At 40.8% G+C, this 27,997-nt stretch overlaps 1 protein-coding gene across 1 annotated transcript in view; it reads left to right on the plus strand.

The window, feature by feature from the left end:
* Positions 1-27,913, plus strand: part of zbtb47b (zinc finger and BTB domain containing 47b) — a 29,543-nt gene extending 1,630 nt beyond the window's left edge. Inside the window, exons 2-6 of the mRNA XM_046067415.1 lie at positions 13,406-14,737; positions 16,225-16,372; positions 16,834-16,949; positions 18,080-18,224; positions 21,436-27,913. Of these exons, the coding sequence (XP_045923371.1) occupies positions 13,406-14,737; positions 16,225-16,372; positions 16,834-16,949; positions 18,080-18,224; positions 21,436-21,881 (2,187 nt within the window). The 3' untranslated portion in view covers positions 21,882-27,913. The remainder of the gene's footprint in view (positions 1-13,405; positions 14,738-16,224; positions 16,373-16,833; positions 16,950-18,079; positions 18,225-21,435) is intronic.
* Positions 27,914-27,997: the final 84 nt, after the last annotated feature.

Consider the following 27,997-nt stretch of genomic DNA (forward strand, 5'->3'; position numbering starts at 1 on the left):
ACTGTAAAGACATACAAAATAAGTACAAGCTGGCACAAAACAACCATAAAAGAGATGCAAAATGTCGTTTGTAGTTGCTTTGTGTGTCTTTAGATATGCAGATCTTGCTCCAGTGTGGTCAGGTTAGGGGCATTTTACATGTCTGTGCTTTGAGGCCCATCGTCTTCATGCCCTTATCCAAATAAAAAGATTGTTTGTTATTCTCTTAATTTTGTGGATTTGTGAAAATGTATGCCTGCCTCATGTTCTGTGCACGCTAGATGTTTATACTGTACACTTTGGGCCGTCTGATACTATTTAATTTCAGCGAGCATTGTCAGGTCGTGAGTAGCTCCTTCTCTGTCCTCACAGGGTGCTGTGAGTTTTACGTAACTGCCTATTCAGGGCATTCCTGCCCACTCTTGACTTTGAGGCTTCACTGTCTCTGGGTGCTGAGTGAGGAAACTGTCTTTAGTCCTTGTGACAAGTGCAGCCATTCCCGAGCCCCGGCAACAAACTCCAGCAGACATCTTTGGCCCCTGGTAGGAGGCCGCTCTCCTTGGAAACTCAGACCATACTGTAGGTGCTGCTAATTTATTCCCCTGAGATTAAGAACAGTGGACAAGGCTACAGAGAGCAAGGTGAAAGTTGCTGGGTGTATGTAAGGTTTCTTTTGCTCTTGTTGGTTAATGTGGCACTTTTAGTTTGTTTGAAGTAAGAAGGTTTGTTTTTAGTCTTTGAATAAATCCACATTTTTATTGTTTCTCCACAGTGCCAGCCAGCATCGGTGTCTTTTCATCTGAAGAAAACAGTTACTATAATTTAACCCCTGTGGCACTTAAAAAAAAAAAAAGACTTTGGACTCCATTATCAAAAAAGCCTAACAGCTTTTTCTTTTTGTACAGCTTGGTATGAGGATCTCTATTAGCCTTTCATTGTCAGGCGTTTAAAACATATTAAGAGAGGGTTGTATTTTTTTTTTTTTTAAGGGCTCAGTCTAAAGTGTTCTTATAGCTTTCATCTGAATTCAGGCCAGAGAGAGAGACTTAGGAGGAAGTGTCAGAGATTTACCATGCTGGAAAGTAGGGATCCTTCATCTGATAATAATGACAAATATTTGTTTCACGTTTAGTCAAACACACAGATTAATGGGATGACATCATTATCCATTTTTTAGCTGCGTATCTGCAACTTGTACAAATGTTACAAAAACAGTGATCAGTTTGAATGATATACTCCTCATCCATCACAGTATTAAAAATAATTTCACCTCAAACGAATCACTTATTTGTTCAGTTTAAATGTTTCGCCTTTTCATAAGATTGATAATCACTCTCATAACTGCATTAAATATGAAACAACAGCTGGTTAGCTTAGCATAAAGACTGGAAAACGGGGAAACACCTAGCCTGACTCGTTTTGAAGGTATCAAAATCTGCGTGGCAACATATCAAAAGCTCACTAATAAATCACTTTACATTCGGTTTATTTAATTCATACAAAAACCAAAGCGTAAAAACAACAATTGTTTTATTGGGGACAGAATTGGACAGTTTCGTGGCCCTGTGATGTTGCCAGGCATAAAGCAGAGACTCCAGGAAGTTACTGCTCCCTGCCAGGAAATAGTTGTAAAAAACCCCCCATCATAAAATGGCTAATTGAGGTGCTGGTAGGTGGATTTTGTTGGACAGAACCAAGCTAGCTGTTTGCTCCTGCTTTCAGTCTTTGTGCTAAGATCAGCTAACCGGCTGCTGGCAGTGGTTCATCTTTAATGTACAGTTATAAGAGTGGTGTCAATCTTCTTATCTAACTCTCCACCAGAAAGCGAATAAACATATTTCCCCAAATGTCGTACTATTCCTTTAAGCTCATGTTCACCATTTCATCCTTTGATTGCCGCTACTGAAAGCCGGTGCTCCTCCTCTACCTCTTTTTCCTCTCCGTCCTCTCTGACCTTCTCATCAAACGTATCAACTGCCTCCACACACACACACACACACACACACACACACACACACACACACACACACACACACACACACACAGAAAGAGTCTTGCCACACCAGAGCGATTCCTCTGATAAGGAGCTCTTTAGAGTCTTGTGTTAGCCTCCTCTCTGTGTGTCATGCTATGAAAGGGGGTAATGAAGATATCACAGTCTCATCTCGTGTAATAGCCCTCGGGTATGTCTGCTCGCTGCTACACATCAGAATGATCTTATGTCTCTAATACATCACTTCAAAAGGTACATTTTTCACTCTTGGTGTCATATATTTGAGCAAATCAGATTTAGTCCCTTCACTAACTTGATACTGTTGTTTGCATTTTACAAATAGAAACATTGCTGTTTGTCCAACCCTCCGTACTTTATTGTGCCACAGGTATTTGGCATCACATCTCTGTGTTTACTGATGAATGCATGCACAGCAGACGAGGGTGTACGCCCACGTAGTGCACATGCGTGTATGTTGCTGGCCTGGGAACAGTGTATTTATGACTCCAGCATAGCGCTGGTGTGTGAAGCGTTGTAACGTGTGTGTGAGGAGGAGATGCCAGCACCACGGGCCTCTCTCTTGGCCAGGCTTCCTGACTCAGCGCTTCCTCTCCCAGCTCACTGGCCCAGACACAAACTTCCTGGCAGAGCTTCAGTGCGGACGCTCTAACCTCATCACTGCCCCCCCCCCCCCCACACACACACCCCTGCACCCGCCTCCAGGCAGCTCCTTTGATTATCCAACCGCTCGTCAGAGTCATGTCAACTCCAGACGACCGCCAGTTGATGTCTTCTTTCAACATCACTTCTGATTGGGCGACACTCACTCACTCACTCACTCACTCACACTGTCTCTCTCTCTCCCCAGCTTTACCACACTGATAAAACACTGTTGTCCAGTTTGTTTAAAGGACAAGCCTGTAAAAGGACTTTTGCAAATCATTCAGCTGGGGCAATCCTGCTCACGCTGTCAAATTTTAATGTACTGTACGTTACCAAGATGCTGCTCATGCTGTTCTCGTCCGTATTTTTGTTTGTGCATCCCAATTTCATGCTCGGGTAAACGCGTATCAGTTGTAGATTGGCTTGTCACCTGTGGCTGCATTAACATATAGATGGAAATGTATTTAAATCTAATGGCGAAAGCTGGTGGAGCTCCACCAGGGCAGGGCTGGGGCAAGTCCGAACTACCAGATCAGGAGAGGGAAAAGCCTACCGTGTGGAGGGGAGATTGGATGTCTGGGATTAGAGCAGCGCTAATGCTGATAATATTGTCTTTATTAATTGCAGCCAGCAGTGAATGCTGTGGTTAAGAAAGTTAAATGTTTTAATAGACTGAGGGGAACAAAATAATTAGCTAAAGTAGTGGAAAGAGAGAACTGAATAACCAGCAGCAAATTTTAAAGTAATTTAGGATTTGTCTTTTGCTCTATCTGAAATTGTCCTGCTGTATATTTTACATGAAATGTTTTACTTATTCTCCTTTTCACATTTGCAAATATTCATCAATAACTTTACATACATTTATTATAATATAAAATTGATTATTTTCTCTATTAAAGGGGAACTCCTGTGCCAAAACCATCTTTCATTCATTCATCACCCCTGCTTGGTAAACGAATGTCTTTCAAGCTCTCCTTCTGCTACAAATCTGTAGCAGAAAGCTTCACAAAAAAGCGTTTTCAAGTGTTCTCCAAATGAGCATCACTATGATTTTCTCAGTAACATAGTTCTTCTCATGACCTTCATGTGTAAACCTAGTGGAGAGCCACTTTATATGTATATACCTCAGTTTTAAATTCAGATTTCCCATAAGCTTTCTGATGATGTATGAGGGTTAATTTTCCACCCTAATTTACTGGATTATATAATCTCATAGCCTAATATCACAAAGTGCAGCCTTAATACCATTGATATCCAAAAACCAGTGCTGCCCCAGTGAGCATTTAACTCCACTTTAATGTGACTGTGTCTGCGACCATGGCGTGTTTGACCTCAGCAGTGAGCGTGCTGCCACCCACCGCTGTGGCCCCCCCCTTTAGTCATTACACATTGATTTTTATTAGCATTTTTATCATAGTGCTGTAATGATCACCGCGGGGTTTGTTAAAAGTGAGACCTTGTCACTTGTGCTATTAGCAATCTGGCTCATCTATGCAAGAGCAACATGCTTGATAACAGGATCTAAATGTCCAGGCACATTTAGGTCCTCTTTTTTCATGCATGCATCAACATATGTCATGCCATCACTGACGTCAAATTCAGTTACTTTCTGTCGACTGACGTGGGCAGAAATGCATGATTATGATGCAGGGATGCATGCATAGGCGTTAAAGGTTGCAGACGTGTGGGTGGATGTGCTTGTGCATCTGCTACTGTATATGCTTCTTTTACCTCAAGGTCAGTGCTGGGTCTCTGTGCTGATTGGATTTAGAGAGGAGAGGAAGGAGTGCAGACTGCAGAAAGAATAGAAATCTTCCACTAGACACATGGACAGATTATGAGAGAGGGGACCCCACAGACATGTAAGAGTCCCCCCACCCCTCTTACACTGGAGCAAGACATTGTGTCTCTTTGTGGTTATTTTGCATCTCTTTGTGATTGTTTTGCATCTTCGTAGTGGTTCCGCATCTCTTTTTGGTCTTTTTTGTCCATTTGTGATTTTTTGTCTCTATGTCGTGGTTTTGCATTTCTGTGTGGTCTTTTTTTGTCTATTTGTAGAAATTTTACATCTCTCCGCAGCGGTTATGTGTCTTTTTGTAGTCATTTTGCATCTCCTTATGGTCGTTTGCATTTTGAATCTCTGTTGTTATTTTGCGACTCTTTGTGGTCTTTCTGTGATTGTTTTGCATCTATGTAGTGTAGTGGTTTTGCGTTTCTGCGTGGTCTTTTGTAGCAATTTTTCATCTCTGTAGTAGTTATGTGTCTCTTTGTGGCCGTTTGGCTTGACTGTGCTTGTTTTTTTGCATCTCTTTGTGGTCAGTTTGCGTCATTGTGGTCGTTTTGACTCTTTGTAGTCATTTGATTTGTCTCTCGAACAAGGAATGTTGACAGTCACTCTTCCCTGAGACCTTGGGCCCCTGGTCTTGTACCCAGTAAGCCCATTCAGTAATCCATCCATGACTAGACACAAGCACTGAAAGGAGGGAGACAGACTTGGCAGACTGCTTCCTGTCCATGCCAGTCATGCTCAGCCTGTATCCTAGACCAGATAACACCCAGAGGTTTAAGCCACGCCATGATCCTCGCCCAGAGAATCAGAATTCACTTCTCTGGCTCTGCTTCTCTGGGACTAAACCTGTCTGTCGAATGGCGGCAGCAGCAGCAGCAGGGAAGGTCTGGTGAGCACACAGAGGACACAGTGTCAGTCATTACCCTGATGACTTTTTAATGGCTGTCTGATTGGCCAGAAATGACATGCCCTTGTCCCGTTCCGTTTAGTTGTGTTTACGCGTGACCTGATCAATTTCCCGCCACGTAAAAGCACTCTCATGTTACTGTGAGGCTAAACATGCTGTGGTAACCGGGGCGATATCTTTGTGGAGAGTTTGTATTCGGGCCTGTCACGCTTTGCTCTCCTCTGCACTGATGATGACTCAGGGATTTGTGTGTGTGTAGGGGAGGGCGCTGCTCTCCTACCATCTCTGTTCTAGTGAGTGAGATGAGGCCTGACACGGTGCCCACTCTCCTTCCTCGGAGTGTCAGTCACTTCGAGCGCTGCGCCTGGCCCCTCAGCAGGAGGCCGCGCTGTGAAGAGGGATGCTGAGTGTGCTCTTTACTGTAGGTTGAAGTGCTCGGTGGGTGGAAGTGGCAGATCCCCTAAACAACCCTCACACTCCACCCACCTCCCCGCTGGGTGACAAGAGGGTCGGGACATGAGCTCATGGGACTGCTGTCTTCATGACTCTGGACGGATGGGTGATCTCTTTTTGTTCCCGATGGTCTTTTCCAAGTAGAGCAACGTCACTGTGCATATGAGCAGTTTGACATTTGGCTGGTACCAAGTTGCACTTGTTTGTAAATTCATTTAATGAGCATTTTGTGGCCTGAATGAGACTTGTCAGAGTGAGTTGAGAGAACTGCTTTGCAATAGAGTGTGGATTTCTATTGAGATTGAAGGGAGAGTGTAATTCAGTTATTGCAATGGTCTTGTGATGTCGTAATAAAACATAACTCTGAATTAGGGAAGCTCAAACTGCATTTTTGGTTTGAGTCCAAATGACATTCAATTTACTATCATGTAAGACAAAGAAACAAAAGCAAATCCTCACATTTGAGAAGCTAGAACAAAATGCCTTAAATATTTAAGCAGTTATTGAACTGACTTCTGTTGGTCAACTAATCATTTCAGTTCTAGTCTGAATAAATGATAAAATCAGCTATTGTCAATTGATTTAAGTGCAAAAATTGTATATCTTTAGGTTTGGGGCTGATGGCAATGCCAAACAAATTTGTGCGCTGGGAAATTGTGATTTTTCATTCATCTGGTAGACAAAACCTCAAAACATCAATTGATTAAACAGATTAATCAGTCATAAATATAATCACTTCCAATGTAATTATCAAACAAAATGAGGTTTGAATAAATTAGGCAATACTAACCGATGAGTTTGAATGTTCATTTTTGACCTTGAAAGTAACAGTTTGACAGAAACTCTTATCATAAGGTCCACTCACTTGGTTTCTTTTGATCTTTTAGCCACATCTTGTGGCCTTAATTAGTGGATGGAATTTGCTCAGAAGTCTTGATGATGGTTTACTTGTTATCATATGAATTAAATATGAAAAACATTTGTCATGAAACAACAACTGGAGGTATATGGGGGATGAATCTCCATCTCCATAACAACTGAGCCAACTCCATCCATTAATGAAGGCCATGAGATGTGGCTGTAATTGGACCTTGTGATATTAATGTTTTTGTCAAATAATAATAATGTTCCCAATAATATTAGGGATTAGGGCTTGGCAAAATGGTGAACAATGATCATATATTAATAAGAATATTTTCCAATTTATATGTAAATAAAAAATCTTATGAAACAATAAAACTGGTGTTCAAAGCTATTACATGTGTTGCACTGTCTTATGAGACCAAACTCCACATATAGCACAAAAACCTAAAAACAGATCAGTCAGAATCGATAGTTTGGACAACAATAACTCAATAAAAGGATCCAATCACAGTATGATATCACAGAAAATTCCATGATAATTTTGAATTATCCCAAATTGAGATGTATATTTTTAGTCTTACTTGAATTAGCTCTTGTAATTTCCACATATGATTTTGCACGTCTTCCCGGGTATTTTTATATTTAGATATTTGTATTAATATGAGCCACTGCATTCAAACAGCGAGTAATTCGAAATAGTTCAAAACTGTTCAAATAATTTGAAAGGTGTTAATATTATACAACAATATAGTGATATTAATTTTGTCTATATCGACAAATCAAACATATGTCAGTTTAAAAAGATAAAGATGGTGATGTATGAGGACACTGAGTTCAGTCTGAGCAGTCTGTAGGCAGACAGAGAGAAAGCTTCACCCCCCTCAGTGCTTTTCCCTCGGGTCTCCCTCCTGCCTGAATACAACCTGCCATCCCTCGCACTATTGATGTGTCCATGACTCTCTGCTGTGCTCTGACATTGGCCCCCGCTAATGGCTCAGTCTGTTCACTGGCCAGCAAGCAAACAAGACAGTCAAGGTAGATGTTTAGTTTCCTGCTCGTACATCTGCTGACATACATGGTGTGTGCAAAATAGTACGAGTAAAACATTTTAGAGAAATAACAGCTTTATTTTAAGCCATTGTTCAGTTTCACTCAGGTTACTGATGCTACAGTTGGCCTCACAGTCATTTCTACAGATAAGCATCACCTACATTACAGTGAACAGACAAGGGGGCGTTTAAAATGGCACATCCCCAGTCTGTAGCTGAGGTGCAGAGTGAGGTAGATGCATACTTTACGGAGTAGTAAATCTACATGGGCCGTCAAGTGCAAAGGTGTGGGCGAGAAAGGGCATTCTCACCAGTGAAAGTCAAATTAGAAAGAGGGATTTCATTTGCAGACTCCGTCTGGCTCAGGTCCAGGAATAAGGCCTCTGCCAAGTGCATACCACTGACCCGGACATGGCTGAGCTGTGGGAGGATTCATTAGTTACTCACAAAATCCCCTTTTTTATCACAAGCTTTGATTGTAAGCTTTTCTTGCACCAGTGAGTCTGACTATAACTGAAGATAACCAAAGCAGCAGCTATTCAACAGGAATGATAAATAAAACTTCTGTTTTCTTCTCATGAATGATGCAGGCACCTCTTGGGCCAAACAGTAATCCTGTGCATCATCCATCACAGCTTCATCAAAACTGGATTAGTGGTAAAGTAGTTTGAAACTTTGAAACTTTCAGTTTTAATTAAAGCATTGCGATCAGGCTGATCACGGAAATGTTTTTTAAAAGCCTGATTATCTTCCCAAACTGCATCAGCCTTCCAATGTTGGGCAAATGTGATGTCTGACACATGCTTGAGTGAAACCCCATTAGACCAGTTAAACAATGGAAAGCTTGATTTGGTTTTGTGTCAGTTGTGACCTTTCAGAGTGGGTAATTCTGACGTTTGATTAGAACACATTCATCCAGCCAATTAGTATAATTTTAGGTAGGAAAAAAAGCAGTGGAAAAGTGCATTATCCCTTTAAATTTGAATCCGTTATTAAATCTGCTGTTGAAGACCATGTCACTTGATTGAAAGCTCCAGAACAGCAACTAAATAGACTTTGTTGTGAAGGTCAAGAATCAGCTTTTAAGCTAACGTGGACCTTAAAGACCTTAAAGTGTTCAGAAAAAGTTTGAAATTTGAACACCTGCATGACATCTGTGCAAACTCCATCTGCCGTTGAGAATCATGTCATGTGAGCAAAAGCTCCAGAACACCTACTAAATGGACCTCATGGTGAGATTGTTTTCTCTGCAAGTGATTAAACAGATTTTGACCTTCCTATGTTAACATGACATACACACAGTTTTTCCTGTTGCACTTATAAGCAGAACTGTCCTTTTCTATAACATTTAACGTACAGCCTCGAGGGTTGCCTTGTGAAATAGGCCCTCTGAGGCCTCTACATTGCAAGAGGATCCCCTCACATGTTTTGTTTTGCAGATGAGTGTGGAAAGGGTGTGCAGAGCTTTGATTGAAGCCCATTTAAATGACACCACTTGTTGGGCTGCATCAGTAATCCCCCCGCTGTGTGTCTGTCACGGGTCAGGCCAGAAATGAATAATGTATTGGAAGACATCTGACTGAGAGGCTGGTTAAAGGTGGCACTCCCTCTAATGACAGCAAACAAGCTCTCTCCCTGACATTTCCAAGGAGAGGGGGGAGTTGGAGAGTAAAGGGGTGAGGGAGATAATGACAGACAAAGGTGGAGGGAGTTGGATGCGGTCTTTAAACGCAGTTTGTTTGGCTACAGTATGTGATGAAATGTGACAAGATGGCTTCGTCTTTTGTTGCAAATTGTGACAGACAAATCATCTGCATAGTTCCTACAGCCAGTTGCTGTTGGATTAAAAAGTTAAAAAGCGATAGTCTAGATGAAAATAATTAAAACCCTTCTTTAATTCAGAAGACTACAGGCAAACTTTTAGAATACCCGTATTCCTATGTTTTCACTGTAGAAAGATACTACTGCTAATAATAATATTCAGTCTGAGCACACGATTATACATTATGAGCAGTAAGCACAGTGATTATATCTTGTAGAGAAAACAAAATAACAGAAATATATTTGATTTTTGAATATTCCACAATTTCTGCCAATCAGAGAATGAAGTAGGTAATTTCTAAATGCCTCTTTTGTCTCCAATCTGATTGCTAGTAGCATAGCTGATTACTTTCAGAACAGTAAGCAGGCATAGTTTACCTGTATGAAACTTGAAAATAACTTACTTAATTGTTTCCAGGCAAATGAATAACGTGTGGGACAAATTATCATGATGGGCTTATGTGGGTGATAGAAATCGTGCAAGAGCACAGAACTGATTTTTGTTTCCTCAAAAGTAAATGATTCTTGATTTAAAAAAAAAAAAAAAGTGTGCATGCAAAAAAAATATATTATTAAAAAACATTATTTGGGAACTCTTTTCTGGGTCCTGTCTTGCAGGTGCATGTGGCGAACATCATTATTTTGCATTTCATATCCCTAGGATAAAATGTTCAGACCAAATAATCATGGCGCTGACATTGTAATCCTGAAGAGGTAGAAGAATAAGGGGTTAATGTGATCACACAGTTGTATTGTTTAAAGAAATATGAACCAAATCTACAACTTACAACATGGGATGGAAAAACACCGTAAACACCTAAAACCTTAAAAAATATTGTTGGGTCCTTTATTTTGATTTTGAATCAGTTGATGTTCATCCTGTTGAATTGAATCTTTGACTGCACTGTCCTATTTGACTCCCAGAAAAAGTAGCCGATCGTTATCGCTAAAGGAGCATAACTTCCAGTCTGCAACTTATACTTGATCTGATTAGGGCTGCAGCATTTTGCCCTTGGGCGATGTCTGTAGCCTTGCACAGGGAGAGATAACCCGATCTCCACTCCTCTCTGGCTCTGAGTCCAATTTAGCAGCTCAAAACTATGAATAAATCTAACACTCCATAATTGAATTCTTCAAGGTTGGGCCCAAATGCAAATCCATTTTCCAGCCTTAACAATGAAAAGTAATTTTCATTAATCTTAAAGAGAGAATATGTTGGGCAGCAGGGAAAGGCAAAGAACAGTTTTTAATGTAAAGAACAATGAACAGTCTTTGTAGTGTGATTCATACTCGTTTATTACAGAGCTTTACATAAATGCCATAATGGTTATTGTCCCAAAATTAATTAATAATTGAATCTCTTGCCATTTTTCTTTATTGTACGTGTCCCCTCTCTTGTTCTGCACCTGTAACTGTAAAAATAAGAGATGTACAGATGTAATTATTGCTCACAGCTCTATCATCTCCATCAACATCTTAGCCAAAACAAGGCTCTTATCAATACTGGTCCTATTCTGCCTATTGATGCCTAGAATGATAAGTCCCACTAATTGTTTGGAGGGTTGGTTAGTATTTATTCGGCGTGGTTTCCCTAATTATTTCTCCCGACATGTTTTGTCTTGTGCATAATTTTCCGTTCCTCAGGGACAGTGTTAGTGAGTGGGTGTGCTGAAAGAGCCAGCTAATGGGAAGGAGATGGCACTGAATACCAATGCTCAGACCAGTCAGTCCTCACAGAGACCAGACACTGTGTGTGCGTGTGTGTGTGCGTGTGTGTGTGCGTGTGTGTGTGCGTGCGTGTGTGTGTGTGCATGCGTGTGTGTGCGTGTGTGCGCGCGTGTGTGTCCCCGCACGCGTGCGTATTTGTATTTTTTCTGTGCGTCATTGCACATCACTCACATGCGTGTTGAGTGTGTGGGTGTGTGTTTGCTCTGTTTGCTGCTCTGTCCCCACTCACATCCCGTCTGGATCGAAACCCTGCCCTTCCTGTGCTAAAATAAACCCACCTTGGGAAGTTGAGGACCTTGCACAGAGCGCTGAGTGTTACACCTTTTGATTTTCCTCTGACTCGTATCGTGCAGCCTACATGTAGTCTGTGACTTTGTGCAGTACACTAAAAAATGAATATATTATACAAACTTAATGACATAAATTTTGAATTTATTTCGACACTATTTGTGCCTCTTTTGACAAAAAACAAATGAACCAACCAAAAAGAAAGAAACTTAGCTTTTTTCTCGAGCTCCATGTACAGATGAAGATGTAATTAAAAGCCTTAAAAAGGCTTGTAAGTAGAACTCGTTAGGATTGTTTTTTTGTCAAACTTTTGTTTATTTTAATGTTTATTTTTAAAGGAACAAATACATAGCATTTACCAGTGCCAAATACCACAGCATTTATAGCCTCAGATAGTTTGCATCCCTCCCTAGATGGGCTTTTATGCACATTTGCACAGCTCAACAGCAACACCAAAAATACACAAAAAAGATGCCATAAAAACCTAATGACCCATGGCTACACTTCTGATCCCTCTTCAAACACCGTTTCGCCTTAATGATCCCATTCATGATCCATTTTGAATTCTCAACTCTGTGGGTAAGGACATATTGATCTGAGTAAAAGGTTCCACATTGATTCACCCCAAGTTACTTTTCCTGTTTTTACAAGATCCTTTTCATGTTATTAGGACATATTTTCTCTAGATACCAAATTATCCAGTTTTTACACATGATAAGTTGGTAGGCCCCCGTGTCAAGAAACTTCCATATGGTGTTAAAATGAGAAGATTGAGAGATTGTCACTTAAATCGGCTAGAAGAAGACTGCAATGTTCGGTTTTATTTGCTATTTATCCTGAGCAGGGTGACTAGAGCCTGTCCCAGGGCAACAGGGTGGGTAAACGCTGTACAGATTACCAATCTACCACAGTGCTGACACGGACAGACGTACAATCATACTCTCATCCACAGGCAATGTTTAGAGGGTTACTAGTTAAATGTGTTATTGGGGTAGGCAGGTCTTGGATAGGGGTTTGCACATTGATGTTGATGAGGGAGGGAGAGGCGCTATTCTGAAACCACATTAAAGTGCACCATCATCCCTAATGTCAGTTGCTGACCAGAGTCACAGCCCAGTCAGTGACTCACCGACATCAAAAACACATGTAATGATACACCTGGCTACAGGTCTAGATCCAATGTTTATCAATCATGGTATATGATTGCCCGGTTCAGGCAGCTGGTAAGGATACCCGCTGGGCGCCTCCCTAGGGAGGTGTTCCAGGCATGTCCAGCTGGGAGGAGGCCTCGGGGAAGACCCTGGACTAGGTGGAGATATTTTATCTCTACACTGGCTTGGGAATGTCTCAGGATCCCCCAGTCAGAGCTGGCTAATGTGGCTCGGGAAAGGGAAGTTTGGGATTCCCTGCCCCTGTGACTCGACCCCGGATAAGTGGTTATTGATGATGATGGTGATGATGATGATTCTGGTATATGATTGCTCAATAGGCTACAGTGTCTCTGCAGGAAATCATGCATCTTATTCTTGTTTTAACACCCTGTCGAAGTTTCTTGACATAATAACATACCAACTTATCAAGTTATTATGAGACAAGTTTGTTATAACAAAATACCTTGTTTTTTTGTGAAAGAAAACGAGAATGTAAAGATAAAGTCACATGTTGTTAACAGGAAATGTTTGATGTAAAAACTGAATAATATGGTATCTAGATTTAACAAGAAAAATGTCTCGTTATGACAACAAACTGTCATCAATACATTAATTGGCTTCTTGTCCCCGAAACATTTCACTAAGTGATAATAAGGTCCCTTCCAACCTAACCTATTTCTCTCTTTTCCCCTCCCATCACGTTTCTTTCACCATCTCCAGCTCATAGTGGAGAAGACAACAGACTTCCCCTCTGCTGAGTTCTCTCTGGTAGAGGATGTGGCTCTGCACTTCACCTGTTTGATGGACAGGCTGAACGAGCAGCGCCTCTTCCAGCCTGACCTGTGTGACGTCGACATCGTTCTGGTGCGTCAGCACAGCACCTTCCCGGCCCACAAGGGCGTGCTGGCGGCCTACAGCCCTTTCTTCCACTCTCTTTTCGCCCAAAGCAAACAGCTGCGGCGGGTGGACCTGTCACTGGATGCCCTGACCTCACAGGGCCTGCAGCAAATCCTCAACTTCATTTACACCTCCAAACTCCTGGTGAGCAGCCGTACTGTCCGCGACGTGCTCAACGCCGCTACCCTGCTTCAGATGAGCGACATTGCGGCCTCCTGTCGCGACCTCATCAGTAGCCACTCGCTGAGAACCACCTGCGCAGATATGGCCAGTCAGGAAGGCCTGGGTGGCGGTGATCCAGCTGCTGTAGCGATACCCCCATGCCAACTGTACCCGGAGATCAAACAGGAGTCAGAGCTTGGGAGGGTGTACAAGAGGGAAGGCAGCAGCCCGTTCTCTATTAGAGTGGAGGAGGCAGGCAAGACGGCCTCCCAGCAGAAGCAGTCTTTGTGCAAAGCTGAGAGCAATGGAGAGGAGTCAAAGACAGCAGATGGCCACATCTCCTTCAACAGAGACCAGATCATTGTTGAAGTTAACCTTAACAACCAGACCCTTAATGTGTCAAAGGGATCCGAAGGCAAATCGGCGACCGCCACAGAGACAGCCACCATCTTTGGTCATTGCCATGACAACGAGAGAGATTCAGAAGACGATGAGGAGAATGAGGCGGACAATGACGACACAGTTGGAGAAGAAGATGACGATGACCTGAAGAGCGCGGACATCCTTGGGCAGAGCAGTGAGGAGGACGATGAGGAGGAAGATGAGGAAGAGGAGGAGAACACCCTAAACATTCCAGGCTTGGAGCAGCCGGTCTTGATGGATCGACCTCGCCGGGGCACCAGAGCCTTTGCCATGGTGGGTACAACTGCATCCATGCGGCAGACACTGACAGAGGGCACGCTGGCCAATCAGCGGCAGGGCGGGAAGAGGACGCTGGATGCAGAGGGCCTGGGCCAGAAAGTGAGGCTGGAGGAGAAGCAACATTTCCCGTGCAAAAAATGCCCCCGTGTCTTTAACAACCGCTGGTACCTGGAAAAACACATGAACGTCACTCACAACCGCATGCAGATCTGCAATAACTGTGGGAAACGCTTCCTGCTGGAGAGCGAGCTGCTGCTGCACCAGCAGACTGACTGTGAGAAGAGCATCCAGGTATGATTACCTGATTATGGTGAAAGACATCCCCCTCACTTTTAGCAAAAGTAGTTAATTTCAATAGTATATAAATCAGTGGAGCGTGGGGACAAAGGAAATCCAGGCACATTTTTCATGTTGAGTTCAACTTGGGTGAAATTCGACATGCAAAATTTGCGTTGTTGACCAATAGGAAGCCATTGTGCCAGATTTTCCAAAATGGAGGAAACTATTGTATTTTATTAGCTGTGTTGCACCATGCACTTTTATTTAACCCTCCTCTGTCAGAATATAAACTGCTCCACAAAGGAGGAATGGTTTGCAGACAGTTATATGTCTTTTGAATAAACTGTACAAACTTGTTGTCTTGTTAGCAACCAAGCTTGCTAAATAAACTAGTTAGCCAATTAGCAAACTTATAATTAGCTTGGAGATTTTTTCCCCATCTTCAGTAAAACTCTATATTGTGTACCATCCTGAGGGCAAAATACCAGCTGGTCAAGAGTAAACAGTCCATTACAGAGAAAACAGAAGAGGAAGCTTGGGGAGCTTTTGTGACTGACTATTGTTAGCATGTTCCTGGCTGGCCAGCACCAGCTACTGGCCAGCTGTTATTAGCAGGATGAAAGAAGCGCGTTTAAGCTAGAAGAAAGAGTTCATAAAAATTCTGACACACTCATCTGGGGCACCTTTTACTGTCAACATGTGCGTCATGAGCAGCAGCAAATTATTTGGCCCTAATTTCTGCTCTCGGTGTCGCCTTCCAGGCTACATACAGGCTGCTCCAAGACCCTGGTCGATGGAGCTAGTTGGGGCTGTGTGCAGCTTGATACAAAGCTCTGCAGACACTTCTCTGGGCTGAAGAAAATCATTACACCCTTCCTCTGCATGTTCTAGAGGAAAATCATTGAATTTATGTTTTGAGAGGTGGAATAATAATAATAATAATAATAATAATAATAATAATTTCCAGCAGAAGATGGTTAAATTAAACAGACATGAGGGGCAGAATAGTACTTTTGATACCAGAATTGATATTTGGTTAAAAATGCCAGTCAACATCATCTATTATCAACAGTAAAGCCAGTGAAACTTAATCTGATTTTAAGTATGTTATTGTAGTATTTTCAGCTTTTTTATTATTTTTTGGTTACCAGTTAGTATTAAGCACAAATGCAACCATGTAAATATATTAAAACAGACTCAGTAACTCAGTCAACTAGTAGTCGGTAATAATAAATTCTGACTACCTCTACAACTCTGCAGTGAGCAGCTGGACTCCTGCTGTGGTTTTGAAGATCATTTGCTGCTTTAATCTAATGACTCTAATTGCTTTTGGTGGTACAGTGCATGCTCAAGTATCTGTGTGGGCTCACACACCTGGATTGTATTTGTAAAGATTGTTCCAGATAATAATCTTCTTAATATCTCATACCCAAACAGCTCCAGTAATAACTATATTTTGCCTTCCCCGCTCTTCTGTTTTTGTTTGTTGTTTGGCCAAGTGTGTGACATGTGGCAAAGCTTTCAAAAAGCTGTGGTCGTTACACGAGCATAACAAGATCGTCCACGGCTACGCTGAGAAGAAGTTCTCCTGCGAGATCTGTGAGAAGAAGTTTTACACCATGGCTCACGTCAGGAAGCATATGGTCGGTGAGTGGCAGTGAAATCAACAATCCTGGTTGGTCGCTTTGTTCCCATTTGTTACTTTAGGCTTTCTTTTCTACATCACACTGATTGTTGAGTAGGATTTGTTTTGGGTGTTGCTTTCCGCTCCACTTTTTTGGTAGATAAGCATCATATTCCCCAGACGGGCTTACCTCATTTCCTGTCTACATGTGTGACTCAGCTGTAAAAGAAGGGTTGTACCATATTTCATTGAGTTGGATTTATCCTTCCTACTTAAGGAGTTTGAAATGGAAACTTCAGAGGAAAAATATTATTTATTAGATCAGACACATCCATTGTCCTCAGCATCATAATTAGCAAATGAAAAAGCAAGTGTTCTTAAAGTGCTATTTTAAGGTATCAATATTGAATACTATAAAGTTATACCATTAATGTGTGTGTGTGTGTGTGTGTGTGTGTGTGTGTGTGTGTGTGTGTGTGTTTAGCCCATACGAAGGACATGCCGTTCACCTGTGAGACATGCGGGAAGTCATTCAAGCGCAGCATGTCCCTGAAGGTTCACTCTCTGCAGCACTCAGGAGAGAAACCCTTCAAGTGTGAGGTTTGAGCTCCTTTTATACGCTGCTGCTGCTCTCCATTTCACTCACAAGAAGAGTTATATTCCGACTGCGATATCCACCAGTTGAAAACCTGTAATTTCTGAAATTATTGGTGTCTAGAATGTAATTTACATCCCTTTATGGCCTTTGCTTCTAAAAAATATGCATGTTAAATCGAGGTCAAAGAATGCGGATGAGGCAAGGATCCAGATGTGCCGATCCAAACAGATAAAAGAGAAATCATTATCATTATCAAATCATCTTTAGACACATGAAACCCCATAAGAAGTTAAACTGTTGTTTGGTCTATAAGTTTTTCTTTCTGGCATCATTCTTACATAACACCACACTCTTAAATAAATAGCCCCTCTCCCTTTCTGAATGTGATTCCAAGTTTTGCTGCATTCATGTGGTGTGAGAATATTTGATAGAATTATTTAATCGCTTAAAGGAATAGTTTGACATTTTGGGAAACAGGCTTATCCACTTTCTAGCAGAGTTTTAGATGAGAAGATTGAAACCACTCTTATGTCTGTACAGTATGTATAGCCAGGAGAGGGTTAGCTTAGCTTAGCTTAAGACTGGAAACAGGGGTGGAACAACTAGCCTGGGCCTAGTTAAGTTACCTGTTGCTGGCTTCACACTTACAGTACAGTCATGATAGTGGCATCGATCTTTCCATCTAACTCTCGACACAAAAGCAAATATTTACCTGAATGTCGAACTATTCCTTTAAAGTAAAGACTTTGATATATCTTGTGTTTTCCAACAATTTAATTTTTGAAACACTATAATCAGATTTTCTGAAGCGTTGGGCTTCCTGCAAAATTGGACCTATTCTCATATTTAAAGTCTCATAACGTAACATGTGTAATACCAATAATGCAGTTTATATTTCACATTGAATAGTTTGGATTTTATCACTGAAATCCATCTGTTTTTACGGAAAGTTTCTCACAGCTGAAATTTGGGTTTTTACTTTTATGGATCAGTTTCATTTAGCATGGCATTTTCCTTCTTAAAGGCACTGGAATAATAGCCATCAAGTACTCTTTTTGTGACTGCCAATTATGAGACTATTTATGATCATTAAGACTTTTGTGTAAAAAATATTCACTGTGTGTCATTTCAGAACTGCAGTGAACGCTTCCAGTACAAATACCAGCTGCGTTCCCACATGAGCATCCACATCGGACACAAGCAGTTCATGTGCCAGTGGTGCGGAAAGGACTTCAACATGAAACAGTACTTTGACGAACACATGAAGACACACACTGGTGAGTCACTTCTTGCATTACTTCTGAGGATTTTCAGGAGTGTTCAGGAGGAGTTCAGGAGTTCAGGAGGAGGAGTGTTGCTGACAGAAGAATGTGTGATTTTAAACCAGCCATAAGGCCTTAATCTGATTTTATTTTTTCGGCCACTTGGGGGCAGTGGAAAAAAGCTTTAAACATAACATTGACATACTATCCCCTTTTAAAGAGACCCTATGGACTGTGATTCTTACTGCTGAATCATTAATAGCTGCAAGCAGGTAGACATGGGGCTGACTGTGAAAGTATCAAAGGGGTAAATTCTTGTGGCAGGGACTTGGAGATAGGCAATACACACACAATTCCTTTGATTACAGTGAATTGATTAACTAATTAAGGTGAATATAAAAATGCGGTTAAAATATACATCCAAGAAATAAACAATGAGAATGTGGGTTTCTATTGTGGGGAGTATTTGACTCATAGGGGCAGCTAATGAATGCAAGCTAAGAGTTTTAAGAGTTAAAGATAATCTATTAACAACTATGGGACATCACTGATCACAGAATGCAGGGTTTTGTTCTTACTGGATGTTGTTTCTCCCAGCCGGTTGCTGTTAAACGGCCTCACACTGGCTGAGTTCCGTGCGTTCTCGGTTAGGACAGCTTAAAGCCGTCGGCCAGTCACTTTCTCTGCCAGGGAATTGCTCCGGAGGTCCGTCTTTTGTCGGCTTACTGAAGAAACTCGCAGTGGGGGGCCTTTCCAACCCTGGCTCGGGTCAGAGGTTTGGTTGTCCTTTGTTACTGCTGGCGGGACCACGTAGCAGGGTCCGATCTCAGTGGGAGCAGTGTAATTTAGCTCGAAGGATAAAGCTTAAAAAGAACTTGGTCATTCTTGAATTAAACTAGTGTAACTTAACGGTCTGATAACTTTTAACAAAACAAAACCAAAGAAAATAAAACGCACAGTTGCTGGAAACGAGGGAAAGCTGAGGTCGCGGCACTTCGTGTGTGTGGCTTGAAAACGAACAAGCCTTCGCTCCGCCGGGTCGGACTGCTTAGGGCGTTGCCGGGAGGGGGGGCACGCTGGGCGTTGGAGAGCCAGGAACAAGCAGAGGACAAGAGAGGACAAGACAACGTGGGTCACTGCTTTTGTCTGTTGGGGCGTGGTTCCCAGAGGGCAGTCCTTTGTTCCCCTGAGGGAGGGCTTGTTTCTGGTTTCCTGAGACTGTCTTTTCTGTCAAACGGTTGTACCGTTCTTAGTTTTAAGCACTTGATAAAAAGGAAAACAATTGTCAGTAGTTAGATCTTAAGGTTAGCCTTTCAGAATCACAGATGAGAGGAACTTAACTAGCTTTCTGGATATATTGGCTGTTACTCGTTCTTAGAGATTATAAGCAAGATACACGAATGGCATTAGATTATGGACCGGTAAATACAGAGTGACATTTATACATTAAACAGTATTTCAGACGATAGCATGTAATACTTATTTTGTCCACTTGGGGGAGCTCGGGTTACATGAGGATAGCTTTGATTCACCCTAAACAATCTGTTGCTCAGGAGCTTTAGTTATTTAGTCAATTTAACCTCAAATTCGAGCTGGAAAATTGCTCGAGTATAGGATGACGTTTCTTTATCATCATTTCTAAAGGAAGTGTCAGAAAGTGTTGTGAACAAAGCATTGATTACAGAATTACAGATTACAGATTATTATAGAATGAATAAAAATCAGGGGTCCTTGCTGAAAATTAAACACTACAAAATTAACATGTTTAGATTCTTTTCAACAACAAATAACAACAACATGGTAACATAATAAATACTAAAATGGAGTGGGGAGACCTAGTTGAGTAACTTAAAGATTATTTAATTAAACAAGGTAATGCTTTGAGTTTTGAGGAGACAGTACTCTGTTTACACAAAGGAATTTAGGACTGTCCTTCTGGTGTCCTGGAGTTTCTCCCAAATTTACATCTGGCTGTGAAAGGAGAATATCCTTTGATGTGAGGTAATCAAACAAAGAGGAAGGTCAGTTGCCATGGTTACGTGTGTGGGGGGCAGTTTAGGGTTTCCTGCCCTCTCTTAAGAAGAGTTTTGATAGGCTGTTCAGGAGAATGCTAATCTCTGGTCAGTGTTTCTTTGTCATTTTAACAGTCAGGCACCGAGGCTTATCACGGCTGCTGCCAAAGGTGGCCAGTTTTATGATCAGACTGCCCAGAAACAGCACTTAGGGAGAGCGAACCTCTCACCTCTTCCTTTGGGGTCTCTTCAGCCGTCTGTTGAGAGTTGATACCCCCCCCCTTCTCTCAGAGAGAGAGAGAGAGAGAGAGAGAGAGAGGAGGAATTTTGAGTCTCCAAATTATTTAATATAAAATCCACAAATCCACATTGTTTGTACACTACATGAGGAAAAACCTTTAAGGCAAAGTCAACAAACTTTTTCAGCTGTTTTTATCAGATTTTATTCGTGATTCTATACATGCAGTTTTTTTGTCCTGGTGACCATTGATAGTGCAGTTATGGCTCTCTCGATTCATTCACACAGGGGCCTGATGTTGTTAGTCTGAAATAACTGCCCAGAGGTGTTACCAAGATGGCTGCCGAGTGGTGGGACTTGCTTGGTTCAGGTTCAAACAACTCTATTTATCCCACTAGAGGCAATTAGTGCACACCAACATACAACAAGCATACAATGTAAAGACTACAACAGCATTCACACTGCTCAAGTTGCACCATAGCGTAAGCGCCCCAGAAGCCCCTCTCTCTCCATGTAAGGACTTTGAACCTTACTGCCACCAGCTGTCAGAGCATCAGAATAGTGTGAAATCAAGTGCCATAGCACAGGTGGTAGTTAAAAACTAAACGGGGTGCTGGTATATTAAATCAAACATTATTTAAGTAGTTGCTTACTGTATCTGTCTGCTGTTTGGTCCTGAGCAGGTAGCGTATCGTAGCGTTGGTTTTTAGAACTTTTTTGGTGAAAACAGCTGCCTGCTGTGTCAGAATACGATGCTACAAGAGCAATGAGGCTGAACCAAACAATAAAGTTGTGCACCAAAAAACAATGAGCTAAAGATGCTGAAAAGCTCCATTTTAAGAACACCCCAAACCCTAAATTACCATTGTAATCATATGAATAGATTGATAGAAAAATATTGATTATAGCAGCTTAAAATGTTAAGATAAATGTTATCAAGAAGGTATGTTTTTCAGCTGTGTCCCTCTTTGTGCAGGAGAGAAGCCGTACATCTGTGAGATCTGTGGGAAGAGTTTCACCAGCCGGCCGAACATGAAGCGCCACCGCCGCACCCACACCGGGGAGAAGCCCTACCCCTGCGAGGTGTGCGGCCAGCGCTTTCGTTTCTCTAACATGCTCAAGGCTCACAGGGAGAAATGCTTCCACGTCAGCAACCCCATGGTTACAGACGGCAACAACCCCCTCGGCCTCGACCAGCCTCTGGCCTCACCCGCTGTGGACTCTTCTGGTCAGGTGCAGCTGGGGGCGGCGCTCCCTGCCACATCTGTGACCACACCCGCTGCTGCCTCTAGCCCACACCCCCTCCATGGCACCCAGCTGTCCCTCCCCCTGCTGCACTCCATGGGGGGGCTGCCTCCCACCCCTCATTTACCCCCACCGCCTCCCCTGTTCTCTGCCGGTAGGATGAACTCCAACAACTAACAAATCTCTGTAGCATCTAAAGCACTTTTGTTACTTTGTTTTTCTTAGAGCATTTAAGAGGACTCCTGCGGCGGGAGAGTGATGCACCTCAGTGACATTTACACTGAGGAGAAAAACTGACTGAAGGCTACACGGAGGCCTCATAAAAAACACACATACACCTACCACAATAAGAAAAAGTTATTTTTTACTCTGTTAAATACAATAGATAACCTCAGAGTCCAGTAGGACATGTTGTCACAACGCTTCTCCTCATGAATTTCACAACTCTGTTCTGGTTTCATTTGGGATTTTCCACTAACACACACACATCTCTCCAGAGCCTTGCACAATGCATTGATTGTAGCATCTTTTTCAAAGTGGGAGGAAGAGTTTCCTAAATCTTAACTTGTACTGGGGTGATTAATCGAGTGAGAACCACACTAAGATAATTTTTTTTTTTTTGATCGTTCCCTGCCAAGATGTAGCGAGTGGTTCTGGTCCAACCCAGCAATAACCAAATGCTGATTTGTCTTTGAGCATATACATGTATATGGCATTGCCAATAACCAAATCCTGTTAGCTCACCCGCTTTAGTTAGATAATGTTACATAGCATTTATAATCGATCCTGCACCTTACATTTACCTCTAGTGATATTTAAAATATACTCCTAATTGTCTTCATTTTTATAATTGTGATAGCGTGTAATTTGTGACCTGTTACGTCAGTTTGTAAGGACGTAAGAAAAGTTGTGACACGTGGAGAGTCGGCCGTGCAATGCAGCGTGTGGTGTTTGTGACTATGTGTGTGTGTGTGTGAGTGAGAGAGATGTGAAGCAGAGACGGGAGATAATGATCTACGTTCAACTAATCAACGCTTGAGCTTCCCTGATTCAGGAGATGGAGTAATTTGTTGACTGTCATCTTTTGCTTACATTAAGCAGGCGCACCCTTCTCCTGTAGATCTGGCTTTGACACGATATCGCACTATTCTGTGACTTGTAAAACCTAATGTACTCTGACCTACAGTATATTTGTAGGTTTAAAATCAAATGTCAGTGTTACCTTCCGCCTCATGTCCAAACTAAACCCAATCTGTGTAATTAGTTTCCAGAATATTAAGAGTGTAGGTGTAAAAATCTTCACAAAAACCTGCTTACGTAGCTGATTGAGTGTGCACATTTCATCAGGATGTATATTGTGAAATGATAAACATTATATCCCAATGCCTAAATCTCTCAAAGAGCACTGATAGTGATTAGTGCATCACTAAAAGGGCTCCTTATGATTACATCACTATTATCCATAGTCAATTTTTTATAACAGGGATCTGTAGAAGGTGAGCAAAGTTAGGGACATGCAGTATGTAAAACCGCCCAAAAATGTGTGGCTCAACGTGCACTTTTGACATTTTTGTCATGAACCTACTGGCAGTAGAACTGAAAGAATATAATCAAATCATTGTCAGTAAAAAGTTCTTCTCTTAAAGGAATAGGGAAATACACTCATTTGCTGTCCTGCCGAGAGTTAGATGAGAAAATCTGAAGCTCCGGCTAGCAGCTGATGGAAACAGAGCTCTGTCTGAAGGTTAAAAAAGAAATCACCTAGCAGCCCCTCTAAAGCTAACTAATTAAAATGTTAAATCTTGTTTGTTTTATTGTACAAAAAACAGAGTAAAAACACCAATTTGTGGTTTTACTACTTTGGTTTTTGTTCAGTTATTGAAAGACAGGAAATGGGGAAACAGCTTGTGTTTTAACACTCAGTAAATCCCAATTGTTTTTTTTTACACTTAGGTTTTTGTACATAGGCAGATCTTTTTACCTATGGGCAGAGCCAGGCTAAATGTGACACCTTGTTTCTTGTCTTTATGCTACGCTAAGCGTCTACTCATCTTGGATGGACAGATATGAGAGTGGCATCAACCTTCTCATATAACTCTGCAAGAGAGCAACAAAGCATACTTGCCAAAATGTCAGAATAGTCCTTTAAAATCTGACATTTCAATCAATTAAATCCAAAAAGACTCTCTGTGCACTATCGATGCACTCCTGCTCACTTTATCTATAGATAGCCTACTTGTAGTTTAGCATTAACCTGTAAATATTGTTAAGGTATGTTTCCTTCTTGTGATTAATTCCTCATGTTTACATTTGGAGAGTCAGTTGAATGTGCCCCCACGTGTGTCTTGGCTGGTACTAAGTTGAAATTTGTGGATAAGCTTTTGTAAATGTAATAAGCTGTTTTTTTTTTTTTTTTTTATTTAATAGGCAAATTTAAGCACCTTAGTGTAGTCTTAAGTCTTCGCTCACCCTACTTACATGTATTTCTTATAAACTGCCATTGTTAAAAAGCTAGGGCCACATCAGATGTTATTTGATAATGGTACTTTCCTTGTGTGTCTAACATATGTTTTGTACTTTGATTTGCTGCTTTTGTACAGGGTCCAGTTTGAGACTGCCCTTTAAATGAAAAGTATAGAGCTGTTAAATTGTTGAATATATTCTGGCTTTGATAAATCCAATTTAGCCTTACTGGACAATTGAACTCCAGGGTCAGAAACAAGCTTCAGTTTAGACATTTTCAGCAGTTTGATGAGGTAACTGCCAGCATCTTCTACTCATCTAAGGTTTGATGAGGTCATTGGTAGATAGGGCTTCTGGTTGTTGACAGAAAGAGGACTAAAGGCAACGTGGCACACAAACATGGACTGTTGCTCTCTTGTGGCATCTTTGTTAACTGCACTCTGTTAGTAATCGTACACTTAAGAAAGAGAAAAGCCTCCCTTAAGAGTACACTATCATTCATTAAAGATGGCTAAGATATATTTTCACACTTTACTGTTTTAAGAAGCTCTAGCCCAAGAGACAATACTGAGATACTGTGGTTATAGTTTGTGTATTCGCCTTACTTGGAGGGATTTGAATGTTTTTGTGTTAAGGATGATGGTAGTAGCTAATGGTAAAGGAGAAGAGATAGTAGGTTATACTACTGATTTATGCACTTTGAATTTGATTGCCACACTAGCCCATAATGGGGAACATGTATGCAGATACAAGGTAAAAAATAGGTAGCAGATATGTGTACTGGAAAAAATTTTTTCCAACATTTCCAGGAAAATCAAACTTCAAAGGCATACATTATATTTAAAAGTACTGTGTGGATATTGATACTTTAATTGATATACTCTACAAATTGCAGTCAATTTCTTTGAGTTAACTGTTCAAATGTTATCAGAGTTTGTGGTTGGTAAGTTGCAGAAGCGGCCTGACCTGTGTTTTGTTACCTAGAATAACTTATTCGCTGTGGTGTGGAGTCAGCGCACCTAAACTGGTGTTTCAGTCTGCCTGTTTGGCACTGTGCACTTCTTTAACAAGTGTTTGTGACACCTTCCTGAGGGTGCACATAGTGCAGCTGTGGCTGTTTTTGGTTGGTTCTCCTATCACTAACAAAACCCGAGAAACTACCAGTTTGCTCCTTTTGAAAGGTCTTAATATGTTTATAATTATTTCAGGCCATAAGAAAGTGTAAAGGAAGGTGTCAGTTGCCAAATTAAGTAATGACAAAGATATTCATTATTGTGAGCACTTTATACTCCAGTTCAGCTAGCAAGGTTTGAAGGCTGATACAGTTGCAGTTATTTGAATTGAAATGTGCTGATGGCAGGTGTATGTTTTTAATTTTGAATTTTTCCATGGTATAAGATAAGAAATTACAAAAATGCAGTCTCCTTGGCAGATGTTCAGTATTCTGAAACAATATTTTTTTTATACCAGAGGGACATCAGAACGGTTTGTTCAGAGCCTACAAAAATTGATCCTACTGTATGTACCTGCTTGAAATCAGATTGAAATATTATACTAGAATCTATTGCGAGCTTCCAAACCTGTGTGGTATTATTCACTTGCTGGTATAGTAAATCAAACATTATTTTCGAGGTGAATGACACTGGGCAGATGGGTCAGAATTTTTGAAGGGCTGTAATTTATGAAATGATAATCTACCTAAATTGTCTGTTTTACCACACTTTGCCCACTGTATTACATATATAGTTCATGACACAGAGTTCAGAGGAAGTGAAGAGAGTTATTAGGCTATGAAAGTCTAAATCCACCCTAGAAAGCATGGTTTAAATGTTAATCCTTTGTCTTGGATTAATGGTGAACAAGTCTTCCCTAAATCCAGCTGCAAACAAGAAAAAACCCATCTGTGACTTCAAGTGATTTAATTACACTTAATCAAGCTGTACATTAATAATGTGTCAAAGACGAACATTTATGCACTGACATCTCTCAAATCCTAAAAAAAGAAAATAACAAGGACATTTTTAAACATTCATTTTTAAATTTAATGGCAGTAAACTGAGATTCTAGATACTGAGAAGGGAAATTTTGCACATTGTTTTAGAGTCTTATATTCAAGGCAGCCTTAGTAAATTCTCCTTTACTAAGGCTAATAGCCAAAGGCTTGTATTAGATTAAGCAAAGGTGGACCTGCCCTTGTCCTTAAATGAGGGTTTGTTAGTGATTAAGTGGGTGCCTAGACACAGTGACAGTGCATTCTGCACTGCACCCAAAGCAAATGTTTCTCACATAATGAAGCATTGAGCATGGCAGTTGGTACAGAGGAGAGTGCTCACGCAATTGCCAAGTTGGTGTCTCTACTGGGACTTGTAGTTTTGGGTTTAGCTTCTAGAGCCGAAGTGTGTATCAAAAAGGATTTGATTGTTTGGCCTTCCGCTTCAAGAAAAGTGTTGGGAATATTGCTGTCTTATTTTAGTAGCAGTTACTGAAGTTCCATGACGGTATTGGAGAGAAAGTATTATATGTATGTAAGAATCTAAGGAAAAGTATTTCTTTTTTTAAGATTGGAGGAGCAGTTTTTTGTTGTTTTTTATGGAGCCACAAAACAAGCAAAAGGTTATTAGATGAGTCAAAAATATAACTGAATATGTCAATAAATGTTAGTTAATTAATAAAATGGAGTGTAAAAATATTCTGCGGTAATAGATTTTGGACTGTTGGTCAGACAAAACAAGACGATTGAAGATGTCACCTTTGGTGCCGGGATTTTTATTTGATTTATTTTTTTGCCAAAATTTTATAGACAGACAATAAAAAAACAAAAATTGCAAGAGTGGGATGATAAAACTCAGAAACATATCAAATATTCAAGCTAATGCTTTAGCTACTATTACACAAGTTTATAAAGTGACAAGACAGAGGTATAGTTGAGTATATGGATGATTAACATTACGTGTACTGGCTGCTGTAGTTTAATGAAGTAGCTAGGTAACAATGCAGGTGCTCAGTGTGTTTAGCCACCAGTGTTGTCAGTTAAGATAGCCAGCCACACAGTCCTCTAAAAAGAACGTAAATTATAATGTTTAGCTGTTTTTACCAACTGTTTTGAGGTTAAAGTAAAATTCCTTTTTACCTCTATTTAAATGTTTTTACTGGCAGTAATATTCAATATGTGTATTCAGTTGTATTTTTTAAATCAGTCTTTCACTACAATTGGTCAGTTTCTGGGCTCCATAGAAACTACAACATAAAATTGGAAAACAAGTGTTGTTGGTTATTTTGCATGTGAAAGTTTGGTTAGCTGTTCTAATGAATATGTTCAATTGTGATGTTTCAGCTTTTTGAGCAAAGATACATGTGATATTAACCAGGGGCACCAATGCTGCAGTTAATTCAGATGAAGATGTAAATCCACATACCCTCTACATTTTCCATACTCACTCACACTGCAGTTGTGTTAAAGAAATCATAATGTGTACTGTTATTTGCTGATTCTCTACATTATAATGTAAACACTATGTCTTAGTTAACTCTGGTGTACAAAGACCATGTGTAGGCAGTAGTTGTCCAGTTCAGCTATATTAAAATACTAAAAACCGTACAAGGACATTAGTTTCTAGAGGTGCTAATAACATTAGACTGTATTTTCTGTCTTTTATTGTATTATTGACTAGTGTTTACTGTCTGTAACACAGCAGAGCGTAATGAAATCATTTCAATATTAAACATTATAGATATATTATTGCAAATGGAGATGTGTATTGTGTTTTTGTTTTTGCCCAGAGAAACTGAAATTGTTTTTTAACTGTGTCATGTGCCAGTCCTGCTTAGAG

The sequence above is a fragment of the Micropterus dolomieu genome, linkage group LG01 (assembly GCF_021292245.1).
Source record: "Micropterus dolomieu isolate WLL.071019.BEF.003 ecotype Adirondacks linkage group LG01, ASM2129224v1, whole genome shotgun sequence".
NCBI classification, from domain to species: Eukaryota; Metazoa; Chordata; class Actinopteri; order Centrarchiformes; family Centrarchidae; genus Micropterus; species Micropterus dolomieu.